Genomic DNA, 23,530 nt, shown 5'->3' with positions numbered 1-23,530 from the left:
GCCTCCCAAAGTGCTGGGATTACAGGCTTGAGCCACCGCGCCCGGCCATGCCAGCCCATTCTTGCATGGAGCTTCTGAGAGAACTTAAACTCTAGGGCCGTTTGAGATGGGGGGAGAGGGAGAGGCAGAGAGAGCAGCAGGACAGTGGAAACAAAGCCAAAGTCCTCTTCTTTCTACGCCTTCTGGGTTTCTAGGCAAATAAAGCCACTTGGGTTCTGTATGAATTATTTATCGCCACAGTAATGCTGTGTAAGAAACAATGCCCAAAATGACAGTAGTGCTTATTACCCACAGGCCTGGGTGGTTGGTTAGGTGGCTCTGCTGATCCGCCTGGGAATCGATGACTAGCTGAAGGCTGATCTAGAATGGGCCAAGCTGGAGCCACTGAGACAACTTGGGTCTGTACCATGTAGTTTATTTATTTATTTATTTATTTGAGACAGAGTTTCGCTCTTGTCACCCAGGCTGGAGTGCAGTGGCACAATACCGGCTCACTGCAACCTCTGCCTCCTGGGTTCAAGTGATTCCCCTGCCTCAGCCTTCCGAGTAGCTGGGATTACAGGTACCTGCCACCACGCCCAGCTAAGTTTTTGTATTTTTAGTAGAGACGAGGTTTCACCATGTTGGCCAGGCTGGTCTCGAACTGCTGAGCTCAGGTGATCCGCCCGCCTCGGCCTCATTACAGGCATGGAGCCCGGCCTTTTGTTGTTGTTTTTTTCTTGTTTTTGAGACAGTCTTGCCCTGTCAACCAGGCTGCAGTGCAGTGGCACAATCTTGGCTCACTGTAATCTCTGCCTCCTGGGTTCAAGTGATTCTCGTGCCTCAGCCTCCTGAGTAGCTGGGACTACAGGTGTGCACCACCATGCCTGGCTGATTTTTGCATTTTTAGCAGAGACGAGGTTTCACCATGTTGACCAGGCTGGTCTCAAACTCCTAGCCTCAAGTGAACCTGTCTCCCTCGGCTTCCCAGAGTGCTGGAATTACAGGCATGAGCCACTGCTCCCGGCCTCATTGTAGTTTTGATTTGCATTGCTCTAGCGATTATAGACAAGCACTTTAAAGCCTCTGCTTGTGTCACATTCCCCAACATCCCATTGGCCAAAACAGGTCTCATGGCTGAGTCCTCACTAAGAATGGGATGGCCCCCCAGTGATGTGGGGCATGGATGGTGAGGGGCATGGATGGTCGGCAGGCTGGGTGGGCAACTGGGGCTGTGTTTGTTACCTACTACAAGTTCATTATTGTCAGTGACTGGCCTAGAGTCTCAACATACCAGAGGTTCTGTATGTGTTTTTTGTTTGTTTGTTTTTGTTTTGAGACAGAGTCTCGCTTTGTCACCCAGCCTGGAGTGCAATGGCACAATCTCGGCTCACTGCAACCTTCGCCTCCCAGGTTGAAACAATTCTCCCACCATAGCTTCCCGAGTAGCTGGGATTACAAGCATGCACCACCACGCCCGGCTGATTTTTGTATTTTTAGTAGAAACGGGGTTTTGCCATGTTGGCCAGGCTGGTCTGGAACTCCTGACCTCAGGAGATCTGCCTGTCTTGGACTCCCAAAGTACCGGGATTACAGGTGTGAGCTGCTACGTCCAGCTGCTCTGTATGTGTTACCGCATCTTAAGAACATATATGGTCAGGTGCAGTGGCTCATGCCTGTAATCCCAGCACTTTGGGAGGCCGAGGCGGGTGGATCAAGCAATTCTCCTGCCTCAGACTCCCAAATAGCTGGGACTACAGGTGCACGCCACCACGCCCAGCTAATTTTTTGTTTTTGTTTTTGAGACAGAGTTTCCCACTTGTTGCCCGGGCTGGAGTGCAATGGCGAGATCTCAGCTCACCACAACCTCCGCTTCACAGTTTCAAGTGATTTTCCTGCCTCAGCCTCTCTAGTAGCTGGGATTACAGGCATATGCCACCATGCCCAGCAAATTTTGTATTTTGAGTAGAGGCAGGGTTTCTCCATGTTGGTCAGGGTGGTCTCGAACTCCTGACCTCAGGTGATACACCTGCCTCGGCCTCCCACAGTGCTGGGATTACAGGCGTGGCACCGCGCCCAGCCACAATTTTTTGTATTTTTAATAGAGATGGGGTTTCACTATATTGGCCAGGATGGTCTCGATGTCTTGACCTTGTGATCTACCCACCTCGGCCTCCCAAAGTGCTGGGGGCATGAGCCTGACCTTTCCTGAGGTCAAGAGTTTGAGACCAGCCTGGCCAATGTGGTGGTGAAACCCTGTCTCTACCAAAAATACAAAAATTAGCTGAGCGTGATGGCGCGTGCCTGTAATCCTAGCTACTTGGGAGGCTGCCTGGGAGGCGGAGGTTTCAGTCAGCCGAGATCGTGCCATTGCACTCCGGCCTGGGGGACAGAGTGGGATTCCGTCTCAAAAAAACAAACAAACAAACAAAAAAGAACATATACCTGATTTAAAAAAAAAATCCTAATACAGGAGGACTGTCCAAAAAGGGACATTGTTTAGAAATTAAGAAGGGTGGTAACAGCTTGATCTTGCCTTGTACAGGATTGGAGGCTGTTGTCATTGGAGAAGTTCATGAGAATGTTACTCTGTACTGTGGCAACATCTCGGGACCGAGGGGCCTGGTGACCTGGTACCGGAACAACTCGGAGCCTGTCTTCCTTCTCTCGTCTAACTCTAGCCTCCCGCCAGCTGAGCCTCGCTTCTCTCTAGTGGATGCCAGCTCCCTGCACATCAAATCGCTGAGCCTGGGAGATGAGGGGAATTACACCTGCCAGGAGATCCTGAATGTGACTCAGTGGTTCCAAGTGTGGCTGCAGGTGGCCAGTAAGTGGGGCTGGCAGGGACCAGGGCTGGAGAGGTACTCAGAGCCTTGGAAAGCAGGAGACCATGGTCAGGAATGTGGGTTTTGGGTTCCGATGGCCTGGAATTCTTTCTGGGCCCTGCCACTTGCAAGCTGAGGGACCTCTCACACCTCTATTTCCTCACCTGTAAAATGGGGATAAAAATAATTCCTGTGGCTGGGCGCAGTGGCTCATGCCTGTAATCCCAGCACTTTGGGAGGCCGAGGCGGGCGGTCATCACTTGAGGTCAAGAGTTTGAGACCAGCCTGGCCAACTTGGTGAAACCCCATCTCTGTTAAAAGTACAAAAAATGCCTGCCGGGTGCAGTGGCTCACGCCTGTAATCCCAGCACTTTGGGAGGCTGAGGCAGGTGGATCACAAGGTCAAGACATGGAAACCATCCTGGCCAAGATGGTGAAACCCCATCTCTATTTAAAATACAAAAAACATTTTTTTTTTTTTTTTTGAGACGGAGTCTTGCTCTGTCGCCCAGGCTGGAGTGCTGTGGCCAGATCTCAGCTCACTGCAAGCTCCGCCTCCCGGGTTTACGCCATTCTCCTGCCTCAGCCTCCCGGGTAGCTGGGACTACAGGCACCCGCCACCTCGCCCGGCTAGTTTTTTGTATTTTTAGTAGAGACGGGGTTTCACCGTGTTAGCCAGGATGGTCTCGATCTCCTGACCTCGTGATCCGCCCGTCTCGGCCTCCCAAAGTGCTGGGATTACAGGCTTGAGCCACCGCGCCCGGCCTCCCCCATCTCTATTAAAAATATGAAAAATTAGCTGGGCGTGATGGCATGCACCTGTAGTCCCAGCTACTTGGGAGTCTGAGGCAGGAGAATCACTAGAACCTGGGAGGCGGAGGTTGCAGTGAGCCGAGATTGCACCACTGTACTCCAGCCTGGCAACAAAACGAGACTCGTCTCAAAACAAAAGAAAACAGCAGGCACGGTGGCTCACGCCTGTAATCCCAGCACTTTGGGAGGCCGAGGTGGGCGGATCATGAGGTCAGGAGATCGAGACCATCTTGGCTAACACGGTGAAACCCTGTCTCTACTAAGAATACAAAAAATTAGCCAGGCGTGGTGTCCGGCGCCTATAGTCCCAGCTACTTGGGAGGCTGAGGCAGGAGAATGGAGTGAACCTGGGAGGTGGAACTTGCAGTGAGCCAAGATTGTGCCACTGCACTCCAGCCTGGGTGAAAGAGTGAGACTCCGTCTCAAAAAAAAAAAAAAAAAATTAGCCGGGCATGGTGGTGCACACCTGTAATCCCTGCTACTTGGGAGGTTGAGGCAGGAGAATCGCTTGAACCTGGGAGGCAGAAGTTGCAGTGAGCCAAGATCATGCCACCACACTCCAGCTTGGGCGACAGAGTGAGACTCTGTCTCAAAAAAATAAAAATAAAAAATATATAAAAAATTCTTGCTTAGAATTGCTGTGAAGAATAGATACCAGTTTATAAAGTGCTTTAGGCCAGGCATGGTGGCACATGCCTGTAATCCCAGCATTTTGGGAGGCTGAGTGGGCAGATCATCTGAGGCCAGGAGTTCGAGACCAGCCTGGCCAACATGGTGAAACCCCATCTCTACTAAAAATACAAAAATTAGCCAGGCATGGTGGTGGGTGCCTCTAATACCAGCTACTCGGGAGGCTGAGGCAAGAGAATCACTTAAACCCGGGTGGTGGAGGTTGCGGAGATCCGAGATCATGCCACTGCGCTCCAGCCTGGGTGACAGAACTAGACTCTGTCTCAAAAAAAAAGAAAAATAAACAAATAAAGTGCTTTAAAAGGCTCCTGGCATATTAATAAGCTTTTATTTTTAGCTTCTTGTTAATATCATCTTTGCTATTAATATCATTTTATTATGTAACAAAGTTACAGTATATCATAATCAAAGCCAGGTGCAGTGGTGTGGGACTGTAGTCCCGGCTACTCAGGATTGCTTGAGTCTCGGAGCCCCAGGCTGCAATGTACCATAATTGCACCTATGAATAGCCACCGCACTTCAGCCTGGGCACACAGGGAGACCCTGCCTCTAAAAAAAACATACAGAGTCAAGTCAGACTGCCTGAATCCCAGTGCAAAGGCTGTCACTGAGTTCTGTGTCACCTTGAGTAAGTAGCTTCATATCTCTGAGCTCCAGTTTTCCTCATTTAATGGGGAATAATACATTGCCTGCTTTGTCGGGTGTAGTGAGCACTCTTATTTATTTATTTATTTATTTATTTATTTATTTATTTATTTATTTATTTATTTATTTTTGAGATGGAGTCTCGCTCTGTCGCCCAGGCTGGAGTGCAGTGGCCGGATCTCAGCTCACTGCAACCTCCGCCTCCCAGATTTACGCCATTCTCCTGCCTCAGCCTCCCGAGTAGCTGGGACTACAGGCGCCCGCCACCTCGCCTGGCTAGTTTTTGTATTTTTTTAGTAGAGACGGGGTTTCACCGTGTTAGCCAGGATGGTCTCGATCTCCTGACCTCGTGATCCGCCTGTCTCGGCCTCCCAAAGTCTTGGGATTACAGGCTTGAGCCACCACACCCGGCCATTTATTTTTATTATTATTATTTTTTGAGACGTAGTCTCACTCTGTTGCCCAGGCTGGAGTGCAGTGATGCAATCTTGGCTCACCACAACCTCCGCCTCCCGGGTTCAAGCAATTCGCCTGCCTCAGCCTCCCAAGTAGCTGGGATTACAGGTGCTTGCCACCTTGCCCAGCTAATTTTTGTGTTTTTAGTAGAGATGGGGTTTCACCATATTGGTCAGGCTGGTCTTGAACTCCTGACCTCATGATGTGCGCACTTCGGCCTCCCAAAATGCTGGAATTACAAGCGTGAGCCACCAAGTCCGGCTATAGCGAGCACTCTTATACTGCGGTGCTATGTACAGGTCTTGGCATGAGCTACCCTTCCTATTGCACTTTCCTAAAATACTCTATCATATCTGCTGATATATACGTATGAATTTACAGCAGGCCAGGTGTTGTGGCTCATGCCTGTAATCCCAGCACTTTGGGAGGCTGAGGTGGGAGAATCACTTGAGCCAAGAGTTTGGGACCAGCTTGGTTAACATAGTGAGACTCCACATTACAAAAAATTATTAAAAAAAGAATTTAGAGTGGGAGGTTATAAACTACAGCCTGCTGTTCTACAGCCTGCTGTTGTATGGCCTGCAGATTATGAATTTTTTTTTTTCTCGAGATGGAGTCTCACTCTGTCGCCCAGGCTGGAGTGCAGTGGCACGATCTTGGCTCACTGCAAGCTCCGCCTCCTGGGTTCACACCATTCTGCCTCAGCCTCCCAAGTAGCTGGGACTGCAGGTGCCTGCCACCATGCTTGGCTGATTTTTTTTTTTTTTTTTTTTTTGTATTTTTAGTAGAGACAGGGTTTCATTGTGTCAGCCAGGATGGTCTCAATCTCCTGACCTTGTGATCTGCCCGCCTCGGGCTTCCAAAGTGCTGAGATTACAGGCGTGAGCCACCATGCCCAGCCAATTGTGAATATTTTTTATATTTTTAAATGGTTGAAAATAAAAGGATATTTGTGACATGAAAATCATATGAAAGCCAGGTGCAGTGGGTCATTTCTGTAATCCTAGCACTTTGGGAGGCTGAGGCAGATGGATGACTTGAGCCCAGGAGTTTGAGACCAGCCCTGGCAACATAGCGAGACCCCGTTTCTACAAAAAGTGAAAAAATTAGCTGGGTATGATGGTGTGTGCCTGTAGATCCAGCTCCTCAGGAGGCTGAGGTGGGAGGATTGCTTGAGCCCATAGAGGTCGAGGCTGCAGGGAGCTGTGATCATGCCACTGCATTCCAGCTTGGGTGACAGAGCAAGACCCTATCTCAAAAGAAGAGAAAAGAAAAGAAAAGAAAATCATATGAAATTCAAATGTTGGTGTTCGTAAATAAAGTTGTATTGGAATATAGCCACATTCATTCATTTACATATTATCTCTATCTTTGTTACTAACTATGGCAGAGGTGAGTGGCTGTGCCATAGGTCCTATGGGCTTCAAAGCCAAATTTATTTGCTCACTGGCCCTTAACAGAGAGCGTTTGCTGGTTACTGGATTAGAAGGACATCCATGCTTTAGATTCGGGGCATGTAGTTTAGGAGACATGGATACATGGGAGGCCAGGAATGGTGGCTCATGCCCATAATCCTAGCATTTTGGGAGGCTGAGGGGGGATGATTGCTTGAGCTCAGGAGTCTGAGACCAGCCTGGGCAACGTAGTGAGACCCCAGCTCTACAAAAAATATAGAAAATAGTAGGCTGGGCGCGGTGGCTCAAGCCTGTAATCCCAGCACTTTGGGAGGCCGAGACGGGTGGATCACGAGGTCAGGAGATCGAGACCATCCTGGCTAACACGGTGAAACCCCGTCTCTACTAATAAAATACAAAAATCTAGCCGGGCGAGGTGGCGGGCGCCTGTAGTCCCAGCTACTCAGGAGGCTGAGGCAGGAGAATGGCGGGAACCCAGGAGGCGGAGCTTGCAGTGAGCTGAGATCTGGCCACTGCACTCCAGCCTGGGTAATAGAGTGAGACTCCGTCTCAACAACAACAAAAAAATATAGAAAATAGTAATTAGCTGGGCATGGTTTCATGCACCTGTAGTCCCAGCTATTCAGGAGGCTGAGTGGAGAGGATCGCTTGAGCACGGGAGACAGAGGTTGCAGTGTGCCAAGATGGTGCCATTGTACTCCATCCTGGGCTCCAGAGTGAGATCCTGCCTCAAAATAAAAATAATAGGCCAGGTGTGGTGGCTCACGCCTGTAATCCCAGCACTTTGGGAGGCTGAGGTGGGCGGATCACCTGAGGTCAGGAGCTCACGACCAGCCTGGCTAACATGGTGAAACCTCGTTTCTACTGAAAATACCAAAAATTAGCCAGGCATGGTGGCACACACCTGTATTCCCAGCTACTCGGGAGGCTGAGGCAAGAGAATCGCTTGAACCCGGGAGGTGGAGGTTGCAGTGAGCCGAGATTGCGCCACTGCACTCCAGCCCGGGCAACAAGAATGAAACTCTGTCTCAATAATAATAATAAAAAAATAGAGAAATACCCATGTAATCACTTCACTGTTCTGGATCCAAGATTCCTCATCTGTAAAATCAAGAACCTACTAATTCCTTTATTCAGCATAGATTCATTGAGAGCTTGATGCCAGACACTGTTCTGGGCACTGGGCCACAGGTGTGAGCAGCCCAGTGGGGCGGACAGATGAGAAACAAGTTAATGTGATTTTTCTGAAACATTTTAAATTGGGAGGCCACAGGGCAGATTTGGGAAGTAGTGACTTTTTTTTTTTTTTTTTTGAACAGAGTCTCCCTCTGTCGCCCAGGCTGAAGTACGGTGGTGCCACCTTGGCTTACTGCAACCTCTGCCTCTCGGGTTCAAGCAATTCTCACACCTCAGCCGCCTGAGTAGCTGGGATTACAGATGTGCGCCACCACACCCGGCTATTGTATTTTCAGTAGAGATGGGGTTTCTCCATGTTGGTCAGGCGTGTCTCGAACTCCTGACCTCAAGTGATCCACCTGCTTTGATCCCCCAAAAAGCTGGGATTACAGACATAAACCACTGCACCTGGCCTGGAAATAGTAACATTGAAACTGATTGGTAAATAGGGCTGGGCACAGTGACTCATGCCTGTAATCCCAGCACTTTGAGGGGCTGAGGTGGGAGGATTGCTTGAGCCCAGGAGATCAAAGCTGCAGTAAACCATGATCATGCCACTGCGCTGCATCCTGGGTGACAGACAGAGACCCTGTCTCTGAAAAAATAAAAGGAGAAGAATTCTGCCAGTTCTCTTTTCAGGCGGAACAAGACAGGTTGAGCGGAGCATGATGCATTCACAGATAGGGAGAAGGCTGGCGTGGCAGGGGCCTTGTGTATAAGAGGGCAGGCTGTGTGAAATATGGGAGGCCAGGCCAGACTGGGGCCAAGTAGGACCTGTGCTATGGGTTGAATTACGTCCCCCAAAAAGATATGTTGAAGTCCTAACCTTTGGTATCTACAGATGTGAGCTTGTTTGGAAATAGGGTCTTTGCAGATACAATCAAGTTAAGAGGAGATTATTACGGAATAATTACGGTGAGCCCAGGTTGACCGACATCCTTTATTTTTTATTTTTTATATTTCTGAGACAGAGTCTTACACTATTGCCCAGGCTGGAGTGCAGTGGCGTAATCTTGGTTCACTGCCACCTCCATCTCCTGTGTTCAAGCGATTCTCCTGCCTCAGCCTCCCAAGTAGCTGGGATTACACGCTCACACCACCACGTGTGGCCAATTTTTGTATTTTTAGTAGAGAGGGGGTTTCACCATGTTGGCCAGTCTGGTCTTGAACTCCTGACCTCAGGTGATCTGCCTGCCTCAGCCTCCCAAAGTGCTGGGATTACAGGCGTGAGCCACTGTGCCTGGCCAGGAGTTGTGATTTTATTCTGTGTGCAGGAGAAACTCCTGGAGCTTCCCGCAGGCGTGTGGCACCATTTCATTAGCACATAGAAAATGTATGTGTTTGGTATCAAGTAGAGCTGATGAAATAAAATAGGGAAGACAATTGGAGGTATACAAAGTCGGTGACCAGAACCAGGGTGGCGACAGTGGCCTTGGTGAAAATGCACAGGTTTGGAAAATATTTTGGAAGGAGACCAGCAGGACTCGCTGGTGGATCAGAAGTGGAGGATAGGCCGGGCACGGTGGCTCAAGCCTGTAATCCCAGCACTTTGGGAGGCCGAGACGGGCGGATCACGAGGTCAGGAGATCGAGATCATCCTGGCTAACACGGTGAAACCCCGTCTCTACTAAAAAATACAAAAAACGCCGGGCGCAGTGGCTCAAGCCTGTAATCCCAGCACTTTGGGAGGCCGAGACGGGCGGATCACGAGGTCAGGAGATCGAGACCATCCTGGCTAACACGGTGAAACCCCGTCTCTACTAAAAATACAAAAAAAAAACTAGCCGGGCGAGGTGGCGGGCGCCTGTAGTCCCAGCAACTCGGGAGGCTGAGGCAGGAGAATGGCGTAAACCCGGGAGGCGGAGCTTGCAGTGAGCTGAGATCTGGCCACTGCACTCCAGCCTGGGCGACTGGGCGACAGAGCAAGACTCCGTTTCAAAAAAAAAAAAAAAAAAAAAGAAAAAAAAAAAATACAAAAAACTAGCCGGGTGAGGTGGCGGGCGCCTATAGTCCCAGCCACTCGGGAGGCTGAGGCAAGAGAATGGCGTGAACCTGGGAGGCTTGCAGTGAGCTGAGATCCAGCCACTGCACTCCAGCCTGGGTGACAGAGCGAGACTCCGTCTCAAAAAAAAATAAAAAAAGAAGTGGAGGATAAAGGAAAGAGAGGCCTCCAGGACACCTCTCAGTTTTTGGATGATATCTAAGGTTTCTGCCAGTTCTCAAAGATGAGGGCATCATCCATCAGGGCAGTGTTTCTGTGTTTGGAGATGCCATAGATAAATTCCTGGGTGATGCCAGGAATGAAGGGGGTGCATAAAAAATGTCACCCATCTTGGCCTCACTGTTTGTTTCCTACTGTGAGCCTGTGGCAACTGCTGGCTGGTCTCCCTCAGTCCTCCTGCCCAAAGTAATTAGTCATCCCTTCCTGTCCATCTCGTCAATGAATAACTTCATCTTTTTTTTTTTTTTTTTTTTTTGAGACGGAGTCTTGCTGTGTCTCCTGGGCTGGAGTGCAGTGGCTGGATCTCAGCTCACTGCAAGCTCCGCCTCCCGGGTCCACGCCATTCTCCTGCCTCAGCCTCCGGAGTAGCTGGGACTACAGGCGCCCACCACCTCGCCCGGCTAGTTTTTTGTATTTTTAGTAGAGACGGGGTTTCACCGTGTTAGCCAGGATGGTCTCGATCTCCTGACCTCATGATCCGCCCGTCTCGGCCTCCCAAAGTGCTGGGATTACAGGCTTGAGCCACCGCGCCCAGCCTATAACTTCATCTTTTATCCACAGTGGAGTAAGGTGACATTGCAACTTTTTGTTTCTTTATCATCACTCTCTTTAGTTTTTTATTTTTTATTTTTTAATTTTTTTGAGATGGGATCTTGCTCTGTCGCCCAGGCTGGAGTGCAGTGGCACCATCTCGGCTCACTGCAAGCTCCATCTCCCAAGTTCATGCCATTCTCCTGCCTCAGCCTCCTAAGTAGCTGGGACTACAGGCGCCCGCCACCACGTCCGGCTGATTTTTTGTATTTTTAGTAGAGATGGGGTTTCACCATGTTAACCTGTATGGTCTTGATCTCCTGACCTCGTAATCAGCCCGCCTCAGCCTCCCAAAGTTCTGGGATTACAGGCGTGAGCCACCGTGCCCGGCCACTCTCTTTAGTTTATGATGACTTGAACGGACACTGATTTGTTAATAATTGGCTAAGTTTATTGGAGGATGGATTAGTTTCGTTATTGCCCTGTAGGGAGATAAAGGCAAGGTCTTGTTACAATGAATGTGAACTTACATCTTTAAAAATGTCACTGAACTCTTGGCCGGGCGCAGCGGCTCATGCCTGTAATCCCAGCACTTTGGGAGGCTGAGGCAGATGGATCACTTGAGGTCAGGAATTTGAGACCAGCCTGGCCAACATGGTGAAACTCCATCTCTACTAAAAATACAAAACTTAGTCAGGGGTGGTGATGTGCACCTGCGATCCCAGATAGTTGGGAGGCTGAGGCACAAGAATCGCTTCAACCGGGGAGGTGGAGGCTGTAGTGAGCTGAGATTGCACCAGTGCACTCCAGCCTGGGTGACAGAGCAAGACTCTGTCTCAACAACAAAAAGAAAAAAAAAAAAAAAAGAAATAAAAACGTCACTGAATTCCCATGGCACTTTGCGCTCCCTCCAGGGAAGTCCTGTGCATGTCTTGGTTACTGTGCTGTGATTTATAGTATGGAAATCTCTTCACTTGGAAATACATGGGGTTCTTGACTGATGTACGGCTTGTTTGTGAAAACCAGACACAGATACCTTTTGGTTCAAATACACCAGAGCCCTCTGGGGTTGGTTGGTCTCCTGGTTCTCATCTTAGGAGGTCCCTGGACAAAACACCAGACCCCTCTCTGCCTCAGGGAACCCTGTGTTACTCCCCGACAGTGGCCAGCGGGAAGGGCATGACATCTCTGATTGGAGTTGGCCCTCATTTTTGCGTAGATTTGGGAAAATAGATTAGGTTTGATTCAGCCTGTCTTTCTGGGATGGCAGTGACATTGTGGAGTGGTCCAGATACGTAGGTTCAAATCCACGTTCTACTAGTTGTCGTCTGTGTGACCTTGGGAAAGTCCCTTGAACTCCAATGTTAGTTTTATTGTCTGTGAAATCGAGGGTAATGGTGGAACGAGTTACAGATTTGTGGTATACATTAATGAGACAAACTCATGTAGCCCTCAGCACACTTGAACTGGATCCAGTAGTTAAGCCAGTGATGGGACTCCCATGGGGCAGTCCATCTCAAGTTCTCAACAGTTAACCAGTTTCTATCTGGGTCCTTTTTCTTTTTGTTTTTGAGACAGGTTCACCCTGTCGCCCAGGCTGGAGTGCAATGGTGTAATCTCAGCTCACTGCAGCCTCCGCCTCCCAGGTTCAAGTGATTCTCCTGCCTCAGCCTCCTGAGTAGCTGAGATTACAGGCATGCGCCACCACGCCCGGCTAATTTTTTGTATCTTTAGTAGAGATGAGGTTTCACCATGTTGGCCAGGCTGGTCTCGAACTCCTGACCTCGTGATCTGCCCGCCTTGGCCTCCCAAATTGCTGGGATTACAGACATGAGCCACCGTACCCGGCCTCATCTGGGTCTTTCGAACAGGTCTTGCTGTGAGTTGGGGACTCTGTGTGCCCAGATCTTTTCACTGATGTGATTGCTAGCTGGGTCACATTACCTCCTTCTCTCTCTCTCTTTTTTTTTTTTTGGAGACAGGATCTAACTCTGTCACCCAGGCTAGAGTGCAGTGGTGTGATTTCGGCTCACAGCAGCCTTGAAATCCTAGGCTCAAGTGATTCTCTTATCTCACCTTCCTGAGTAGCTGGGACTAACGGTGTGTGCCACCACACTCGGCTAACTTTTTAGTTTTTTGTAGAGACAAGGTCTCACTATATTGCCCAGGCTGTTTTTGAACTCCTGGGCTCAAGCAGTCCTCCCTCCTTGGCCTCCCAAAGTGCTGGGCTTACAGATGTCAACCACCTCGCCCAGCCCCCTCCTTCTCTTAAGGAGAACAATTTGGAAACATTCTAATATGGCCTTGGAATCTAGGGGGAACAAGATATGACAGTTTGTTATCTGCAAGTGGCTGGGGATGTGTGACTGGACAGAGATGCTGTAGAAACATGGAAATGGCAGTAGGGGTTGCTAGATTTCTCCCTCCTTACCCCCTGGTCGTCTGCTTGTCCATCGGTGGGCATTTGCTGTCTCTGTCTTGTAGGAGGTCAGGTTTTCTGTAGGCCCAGGGCAATTCAACCTGCCTGGAATGGGTATCTGTGGTGTCCATTCATCACTCATCCCACAACAAGAGTGTGCACTGCTCCCTGTTAATTGAAAGGTGAGGTTGAAGGGTCTTGCCATCGGGATTAGAACTCTTGCTTCTACATGTACAGAAATCCCTTGGTCCAGAGGAGTTAAGGGCTACCAAGGCCGTTTTTCTTTCTTTTCTATTCTATTCTTTTCTTTCTCTCTTTTTTTTTTTTTTTTTTTCCAATTTTTAAATTTAGGCCGGGAGTGGTGGCTCATGCCTGTAATCCCAGCGCTTTGGGAGACCAAGGTGGGCAGATCACCTGAGGTCAGAAGTTTGAGACTGCCTTGGCCAATATAGTGAAACCCCATCTCTGTTAAAAATACAAAAAAATTATCTGGGCGTGGTAACACACACCTGTAATCCCAGCTACTCTGGAGGCTGAGGTGGGAGAATCACGTGAACTCAGGAAGCGGAGTTTGCAGTGAGCTGAGTTTTTGCCACTGCACTCCAGCCTGGGCGACAGAGTGAGACTCCATCTCAAAAAAATACATAAGTAAATAAATAAATTAATTAAACAAATATTTTTGCAGAGACAGGGCCTCATTATGTTGCTCAGGCTGGTCCTGAACTACTGGGTTCAAGCGATCCTCCCGTGTCAGCCTCCCACAGTGCTGAGCTTACAGGCATGAGCCACCTCACCCGGCTACACAGCTGTTTATTTAATCAATTGACCCATCCCTGCTACCTCCATATTGGAGTGGGTATGATATTGGAACAGCCATGTGTTTACCTGCAGACAGGCTGGTCAGATAGGGAAGGTGTCACAGCCCTTCCCATATCCTGGTACACTTTTTTTTGAGACATGGTTTCACTTGGTTACCCACACTGGCATGATCTCAGCTCACGGCAACCTCTGCCTCCTGGGTTCAAGCTATTCTCCTGCCTCAGCCTCCCAAGTAGCTGAGATTACAGGCGCCCACTACCATGCCTGAATAATTTTTGTGTTTTTAGTAGAAACAGGGTTTTGTTTTGCCATATTGCCCAGGGTGGTCTTGAACTCCTGACCTCAAGTGATCTGCCTGCCTCGACCTTCCAAAGTGCTGGGATTACAGGGGTGAGCCACCGTGCCCGGCTGACTTTGTGCTTTTCTTTTTCTTTTTTTTTTTGAGATAAAGTTTCGCTCTTGTTGCCCAGGCTGGAGTGCAATGGTGCAATCTCAGCTCACTGCAATCTCTGCCTCCCGGGTTCAAGTGATTCTCCTGCCTTGCCTCCCAAGTAGCTGGTATTATACACATGTGCCATTACGCCTGGCTAATTATTTGTATTTTTAGTAAAGACAGGGTTTCACCACGTTGGTCAGGCTGGCCTCGAACTCCTGACCTCAGGTGATCCACACGCCTCGGCCTCCCAAAGTGCTGGGATTACAGGCGTGAGCCACTGTGCCCGGGCTCGACTTTTTTTATTATTATTTTTTAAGACAACTCTCGCTCTGTTGCCCAGGAGTGGCATGATATCAGCTCACTGCAACCTCTGCCTCCTGGGTTCAAACAATTCTCCTGCCTCAGCCTCCCAAGTAGCTGGGACTACAGGCATGTGCCACCACACCTGGCTAATTTTTGTGTTTTTAGTAGAGACAGGGTTTCACCATGTTGGCAAGGCTGGTCTCGAACTCCTGACCTCAGGTGATCTGCCCGCCTTGGCCTCCCAAAATATTGGGATTATAGGCGTGAGCCATCGTGCCCAGCCAACTTTGTGTTTTTCTTTTTTAAAAAAAGATATTGTCTCTTATGTATGCATTTGAGGAGCTGAGCTATCAAGAGATAGATCAGCCCATGAAAGACCCCAGTTAGATTTCATGGTACACAGTGCCAGGCTCTCCCTGTGTCTGTTTTTCTCAGGCCAAGCAAGTGTTTAGGGAACAATGGAACCAGCTAGCACGTGAGCAATGAGGAAGCTGGTCTGTGTCGACCTCCAAGAGGCTTAGGATTCAGTTGGGTTTGGGGGATGGGGAGCTCCTCTCTAGCCAGTGATGTGGCCTTCACTCCAAACTTCCAAGAAAGGGAATCTCAGGAAAGATGCATGTTTCCTGGCTGAGGGGCCTGTCTGATACGGACCCACCAGCAGTGCTTTTGTGTGTTGGTGGTGGTGTCACTATGTCTTCTCACAGTGTAGACTCTTAGGGAAGGGGAATGTTGGGTACACTGAAGAAAACTTGTGTGTGCCTGCTCAGAAGGTGGGGTGATTCTTGCCCAAGGATTGATTAATTTGGGTCTTGCCAAGCTTATCTGTTTTTGTTTGTTCGATCGAGACGGAGTCTCACTCTGTTGCCTAGGCTGGAGTGCAGTGGCGCGATCTCAGCTCCCTGGATTCAAGTGATTCTCTTGCTTCAGCCTCCTGAGTAGCTGGGATTACAGGCATGTACCACCATGCCCAGCTAATTTTTGTATTTTTAGTAGAGACAGGGTTTCACCATGTTGGCCAGGCTGGTCTCCAACTCCTGACCTCAAGTGATCCACCCACCTCAGCCTCCCAAAGCGCTGGGATTCCAGGTGTGAGCCACCATGCCCGGCCTGCCAAGCTTATCTGTGGCAGAGATTGGTACTTACAGGAGCCTGCAGATCTCTGGGATGGGCTCTGAGTGGCAGTCACTAGGGAGATCTAGAGGCAGTGGGTTGTTGATTTTGCCTGTAAAGGTGATATCACAGTCTTTAAGTTTTCTCACAGACCGCATCCCATTGGAGAAGTACACATTAACTGATTAGCACAGACTGTGGGGTGCATTATGAATATGAAGTCATTTTCTTTCTTTTTTTTTTTTTTTTTGAGACGGAGTCTTGCTCTGTCACCCAGGCTGGGGTGCAGTGGCCGGATCTCGGCTCACTGCAAGCTCCGCCTCCTGGGTTCACGCCATTCTCCTGCCTCAGCCTCCCAAGTAGCTGGGACTACAGGTGCCTGCCACCTCGCCCGGCTATTTTTTTGTATTTTTTAGTAGAGACGGGGTTTCACCGTGTTAGCCAGGATGGTCTCGATCTCCTGACCTCGTGATCCACCCGTCTCGGCCTCCCAAAGTGCTGGGATTACAGGCTTGAGCCACCGCGCCCGGCCTAAAGTCATTTTCCAATAAGATTGCTGGTCTGAAAAGTAAATGGCTGAAGATAAGGTTACTTTTCCTGTTAGCAAGGAACTCAAGATACTGAGATGTAAATGAACCTTTTGCAGCTCTTGACTGCCCAACCTATATTTGTGGTGGGTAAGGAAAGAAGTGAATTCTGATGTCAAAGAGGACAGCAGAGAACAGGAAGTCAGCAGCCATAGATTGTTCTAGAACAGGATTCGGCAAAGCTTTTCCTTTCCTTTTTTTTCTTGAGATAGGGAGGGTCTCATTGTGTCACCCAGGCTGGAGTGTACTGGCGCAATCACAGCTCACTGCAACCTCCACCTCCTGGGATGAAGTGATCCTCCCACTTCAGCTTCCCAAATAGCTGGGACTACCTGCCTGCACCACCACACCCGGCTAATTCTTTGGTGTTTTTTGAGATGGGGTTTTGCCATGTTGCCCAGGCTGGTCTCGAACTCCTGGGCTCATGTGATCTTCTGCCTCAGCTTCCCAAAATGCTAGGATTACAGGTGTGAGCCACCGTGCTTGGCCAGCAAAACTTTAAAAAAATGTTTTGGCTGGGTATGATGGCTCATACTTGTAATCCCAGCACTTTGGGAGGCCAAGGTGAATGGATCGTTTGAACCCAGGAGTTCAAGACCAGCCTGGGCAACATGGCAAAATCCCGTCTCTACTAAAAATACAAAAATTAGCTGGGTGTGGTGGAATATGCCTGTAGTCCCAGCTGCTGGTGGGGCCTGAGGCAGGAGGATCACCTGAGCCTTGGGAGGCTGGGGCTGCAGTGAGCCGTGATCTGGTCACTGCTCTCCAGCCTGGGTGACAGAATGAGACCTTGTCTCAAAAAATAAAAAATTAAAAATAAATTTTCTTTTTAATTAATTATTTTATTTTTAATTTTTGTTTATTTAGTTTTTGAGATAGAGTCTACTGCTGTCGCCCAGGCTAGAGTACAGTGGCATGATCTTGGCTCACTGCAACCTCTGCCTCCCAGGTTCAAGTGATTTTCCCACCTCAGCCTCTGGAGTAACTAGGACTATGGCGATGTGCCACCACACCTGGCAAATTTTTGAATTTTTAGCAGAGATGGGGTTTCACCATGTTGGCCAGGCTAGTCTTGAACTCCTGACCTCAATAAAATATATATTATTTATTTTGGGTCTTGCCCAAAATTGGGTCTTGCCAAGCTTTCTGTTTTTGTTTGTTTGTTTGTTCGAGATGGAGTCTCACTCTCTTGCCCAGGCTGGAGTGCAGTGGCGCGATCTCAGCTCACTGGATTCAAGTGATTCTCTTGCTTCAGCCTCCTGAGTAGCTGGGATTACAGGCATGTGCCACCACGCCCAGCTAATTTTTGTATTTTTAGTAAAGACTAAATATATAGTCTTTATATATTATAAACTATATGCTAAATATATAGTCTTTATATATTATAAAAATATAACATATATTATATATAAATAATATAATATTTAAATATATTTTATATAAATAAAATAATATGTGTATAAGTATATATTACATATTATAACCAATATAATATTTTACATAAAATATATAATTTATATATTTGTATACATAAAATATTTGCATACATAAAATAGTAATTGATAACTTTTTTTGCAGTACAGATCTGTTAATGAGAAGAATGGAATTCCTTTTTCAGGGAGGGTAGTATTTCACTTAATTGGGATTCACAGGTAGTGTTCTCTCGTCAGATTGATCAAAAGTGCTCATCATTAAAATCCATCCTTAGCTCTTGGGTTATACAAAACAGATGGTGGGCTAGCATTTGCCGACCCCTGTGGTAGAATCAATCTACAAGTATATGCTGATAACATATCAGATGACACTTGCTGAATATTGACCAGGCTAAGTGCCCTGCTTATACTACCTTATTGGATCCTTCAATAACCCAGTGATATAAGTCATTAGCACTCTTTTTATAGGAAGGACAGTGGAGGCTGAGGTGTAAGAATCACTTGAACCTGGGAGGGGGAGGTTGCAAAGAGCCAAGATTGCACCATCGCACTCCAGCCTGGGCGACAAAACGAGACTCCATTTGAAAAAAACACAAAAGACTCAAACCCCAGGGGTTTAGAGATGAGCTATTAATTTTGAACACTGAACAATTCGGGAGGCCCCTTTAGGCTTTCTCATTTGCTGGTTTTTCTTTTTAAATTCTGAATTCTTCTACCTGTTTCCTTCTCATTCACTCCCTGTAAACCAGCTCCATTTCTTGCTGAGAACTGTGCTTGGCAAAAATCTCTTCCAGCTGGTGTCTTGGGGTCCACACTGTCCATGCCGGGTGACTGGGACCCCTCTGGGGCCACAGCGTGAAAGACACAGACTTGTCCGAGCTGAGACAGTACCTGGCATTGGCTACCAGTTCCTTGGACGTGCCCGGTGCTTAATTGGCTGCGTACCAGCTGTTGGTATGTCCGAAGACCTGCTGGTCCGCATACCTAACCAGCTAGCCAGCAACGGTGAATGGGACATTTGAGCACCTCCCAAACCATGATCTAAGTTTTCCCCTGGAGGCAGTGTGATTCCAACACATCCCTGAAACTGTTAGGAGCCAGCTGCAACTTCATGAGAACATTGTCCTTTGAAACCCATGATTTCTATAGTTATACAATGGGTTTGGACATAGGCAAAAGAGGTACTGTTCCTCGAGGAGGTCTATCTGCGAAAGCTGTTTCCTCCCACAAAAAAAAATTTTTTTTTTTTTGGGATGGACTCTTACTCTGTTGCCCAGGATGGAGTGCAGTGGCGTGATCTCAGCTCGCCACAACCTCTGCCTCCCGGGTTAAAGCAATTCTCCTTCTCAGTCTCCCGAGTAACTGGGACTACAGGTGCATGCCACCATGCCTGGCTAATTTTTGTGTTTTTAGTAGATATGGGGTTTCACTGTGTTGGCCAGGCTGGTCTCGAACTCCTGACCTCGTGGTCTGCCCACCTTGGCCTCCCAAAGTGATGGGATTACATGTGTGAGCCACCACGCCCAGCCAATAATTTTTTTTTTTTTTTTTTTGAGACCGAGTTTCGCTTTTGTTGCCCAGGCTGGAGTGCAATGGCACAATCTCGGCTCACCACAACCTCTGCCTCCTGGTTTCAAGCGATTCTCCTGCCTCAGCCTCCCGAGTAGCTGGGATTTCAGGCATGCACCACCACGCCTGGCTAATTTTGTATTTTTAGTAGAGACGGGGTTTCACCATGTTGGTCAGGCTGGTCTTGAGAACTCCCAACCTCAGGTGATTTGTGCGCCTCAGCCTCACAAAGTGCTGGGATTACACGTGTGAGCCACCGCACCCGGCTGCAAATAATTTTTGTTGCTGGCCTATTTCTGTTCAAAAATCTGCAGCCATAGATTTATTCTTTTGGTTAAACATTGTGCTTCCTGGATTTATTTTAATTTTAATTTTATTTTAGTTTAGTTTTTGAGACAGGGTCTCGCTCCGTGGTCCAGGCTGGAGTCCAGTGGCACAATATCAGCTCATTACAACATCGGCCTCTCAGGTTCAAGCAAACCTCCTGCCTCAGCCTGCCGAGTAGCTGGGATTACAAGCGCCCGCCACCACGCCCAGCTCATTTTTGTATTTTTGGTAGAGATAGGTTTTCACCGTGTTGCTCAGGCTGGTGTCGTACTCCTGACCCCAAGTGATCCACCTGCCTCGGCCTCCCAAGTTGCTGGGATGACAGGCGTGAGCCAGCATGCCTGGCCTACTTTTATTTTTTTTAAAGAGGAAGTGTCTGGGAGACGTAGGACACTGAATTATTTAAGGATGAACAGCTGTTAGGTACAGTCTTTTAAAAAATGTTTAATTGGTCCAGGTGCAGTGGCTCACATCTGTAATCCCACCACTTTGGGAGGCTGAGGTGGGAGAATTGCTTGATCCCAGGGATTTGAGACCAGCCAGGGCAACATAGTGAGATCCTGTCTCTATAAAAAATTTAAAAATTAGCTGGTGTGCTGTTGCGTGCTTGTAGTCCCAGCTACTCGAGAGGCTAAGATGGGAGGATTGCTTGAACCTGAGTTCGAGGCCACAGTGAGCTGTGATTGTGTCACTGCACTCCGGCCTGGGTGATAGAGGGAGACCCTATCTCAAATACATAAATACGTAATTTTAAAAAGTAACAAAAACTAAAATAGAAACGTTTGAATTGACAAGTAATAATTACATATATTTTGGGAGATATATTCTTCAAGGGGATGTGGAATCTTAGAGGTCCTGGGTACCAACAGTGGAGGGCATTTCAGGGGACAAGAAGGAAGTTCAGAAATGTGAAGAGAAGACTGGGCACGGTGGCTCATGCCCATAATCGCATCACTTTGGGAGGCTGAGATGGGCAGATCATTTGAGGTCAAGAGTTCGAGACCAGCCTGGCCAACATGGTAAAACTCCGTCTCTACTAAAAATACAAAAATTAGCCAGGCGTGGTGGCGGGCACCTGGAGTCCCAGCTACTCTACTTGGGAGGATGAGGCAGGAGAATGGCTTGAACCCGGGAGGTGGAGGTTGCGGTGATTTGAGATTGCCCCATCGCACTCCAGCCTGGACAGCAAGAGCGAAACTCTCTCAAAAAAAAAAAAAAAAAAAAAAGGAAATGTGAAAAGAACTGAGATGAGGCCTAACAATTCATCAGGTGTTTCCGACATGCCCGCACTGTTCCCAGTGCTTCACTGCACCCACTCCTGTAGTTGTCACCGCAACCCCAGGAAGTGGGAACTGTCATCACCCCATTTTATAGACGAGGACATGGAGGCTGAGGAGGGTAATTTGGCCAAAGTCAGACTAGTTCATTGCTTGCTTTTTTTTTTTTTTTGGAGACAGTCTCACTCTGTGGCCCAGGCTGGAGTGCAGTGGCGTGATCTCAGGTCACTGCAGTCTCTGCCTCCTGGGTTCAAGCAATTCTTCTGCCTCAGCCTCCCGAGTAGCTGGGATTACAGGCACGTGCCACCACACCCGGCCAATTTTTGTATTTTTAGTAGAGATGGGGTTTCACCGTGTTTGACAGGCTGGTCTCAAACTCATGACCTAAGGTGACCCACCCACCTCGACCTCCCAAAGTGCTGGGATTACAGGCGTGAGACACTGCATCCGGCCCCGTTTCTTTTTTTTTTTTTTTTTTGAGACGGAGTCTCACTCTGTTGCCCAGGCTGGAGTGCAGTGGCCGGATCTTGGCTCACTGCAAGCTCCGCCTCCCGGGTTCACGCCATTCTCCTGCCTCAGCCTCCCGAGTGGCTGGGACTACAGGCGCCCACCACCATGCTCGACTAATTTGTTTTATTTTTAGTAGAGACGGGGTTTCACCGGGTTAGCCAGGATGGTCTCGATCTTGTGACCTCGTGATCTGTCCGTCTCGGCCTCCCAAAGTGCTGGGATTAGAGGCGTGAGGCACTGCGCCCGGCCTCCGGCCCTGTTTCTTGTTTTTTTTTTTTTTTTTTTTTTTTGAGACAGAGTCTCGCTCTGTCGCCCAGGCTGGAGTGCAGTGGCGCGATCTCAGCTCACTGCAAGCTCTGCCTCCCGGGTTCCCGCCATTCTCCTGCCTCAGCCTCCCAAGTAGCTGGGACTACAGGCGCCGCCACCTTGCCCGGCTAGTTTTTTATATTTTTAGTAGAGACGGGGTTTCACCGTGTTAGCCAGGATGGTTTCGATCTCCTGACCTCATGATCCGCCCGTCTCGGCCTCCCAAAGTGCTGGGATTACAGGCTTGAGCCACCGCGCCCGGCCTGTTTCTTGCTTTTCAGTGTGATATTGTGCTGGGGGTCCCCAAGGTTTGACTTGGGGACTAAGAGGACTTACAGGACTCAGCATGTAGGATGATTTATTCCAGCAAAAGGATACAAAACAAAACCTGCAAAGGGAAGAGGCGCATGGGAATAAACCCAGGGTAACCAAGCGCAAGCTTCCAAGTTTTCTGAAATCTTCCAGAAATGAATTGTGGCTACACACATCGAATGTCTACTAGGGAAACTCATTGGAGACTCAGTGCTCAAGGTTTTTTGTTGGGGATTCATCATGTGGGCACCTTCTGCCTTGCACTTACTGAATTCCTGACTCCTAGAAGGAAAGCAGGTGTTCAGTTTAAACCACTTTTTTTTTTTTTTTTTTTTTTTGAGAGAGTTTTGCTTTTGTTGCCCAGGCTGGAGTGCAATGGTACGATCTCGGCTCACTGCACCCTCTACCTCCTGGGTTCAAGTGATTCTCCTGCCTCAGCCTCCTGAGTAGCTGGGATTACAGGTGTTCACTACCACGCCTGGCTAATTTTTTGCATTTTTAGTAGAAATGGGGTTTCACCATGTTGGCCAGGGTGGTCTTGAACTCCTGACCTCAGGTGATCCACCCACCCGGCCTCCCAAAGTGCTGGGATTCCAGGCATGAGCCACCATGCTAGGCCCAATTTAAACCAGATTGTTTGCATAGTTTAGGCACAGCAAGCCACTCTTCTCAGTTCTAGGAATGATGGGAATTCTCCTGAAATCCAAGTTCCCGGACAGCAGCCAATGGCCAGCCTTGCAAGCAGGCCTTCCTAGGAAAGCCAGAGTCTGAGGACTGCTGTGTTAATTCTTCGCTGCACAGATATACTTTCCATTCTGCAGTGTTTTGTTTTGTTTTGAGACAAGGTCTTACTCTGTCACCCAGGCTGGAGTGCAGGGGCAAGATCATGGCTCACTGCGACCTCAACCTTCCAGGCCAAAGCCAGATTCCCACCTCAGCCTCCTGAGTAGCTGGGACTATAGGCACGTGATACCACACCTGGTTATTTATTTATTTATTTATTATTTTGAGACGAAGTCTCACTCTCTTGCCCAGGCTGGAGTGTAGTTGTGCGATCTTGGCTCACTGCAACCTCTGTCTCCCAGGTTCAAGCAATTCTGCCTCAGCCTCCCGAGCAGCTGGGATTACAGGTGTGTGCCACCACGCCCAACTAATTTTGGTATTTTTTGTAGAGACACGGTTTAGTCATGTTGACCAGGCTGGTCTCGAACTCCTGACCTCAAGTGATTTGCCTGCCTCGGCCTCCGAAAGTGCTGGGAATTCAGGAATGAGCCACCGTGCCGGCATTAATTTTTAAATTTTTTGTAGAGATTGGGTCTAGCTATGGTTTCCTAGGTAGGTCTGGAACTCCTGGCCTCAAGTGATCCTCCT

General features: G+C 48.6%; 1 protein-coding gene across 1 annotated transcript in view; it reads left to right on the top strand.

Annotated features, from left to right (window-relative positions):
- VSIG10 (V-set and immunoglobulin domain containing 10) overlaps positions 1 to 23,530 on the top strand; it is a 46,252-nt gene that overhangs the window by 3,558 nt on the left and 19,164 nt on the right. Inside the window, exon 2 of the mRNA XM_023204411.2 lies at positions 2,525 to 2,806. Within this exon, the coding sequence (XP_023060179.1) occupies positions 2,525 to 2,806 (282 nt within the window). The remainder of the gene's footprint in view (positions 1 to 2,524; positions 2,807 to 23,530) is intronic.

The sequence above is a fragment of the Piliocolobus tephrosceles genome, chromosome 10 (assembly GCF_002776525.5).
Source record: "Piliocolobus tephrosceles isolate RC106 chromosome 10, ASM277652v3, whole genome shotgun sequence".
Classification (NCBI taxonomy): Eukaryota; Metazoa; Chordata; class Mammalia; order Primates; family Cercopithecidae; genus Piliocolobus; species Piliocolobus tephrosceles.
The sequence above is the reverse complement of the archived record's forward strand: the minus strand, read 5'-3'. Positions and strand labels throughout refer to the sequence as shown.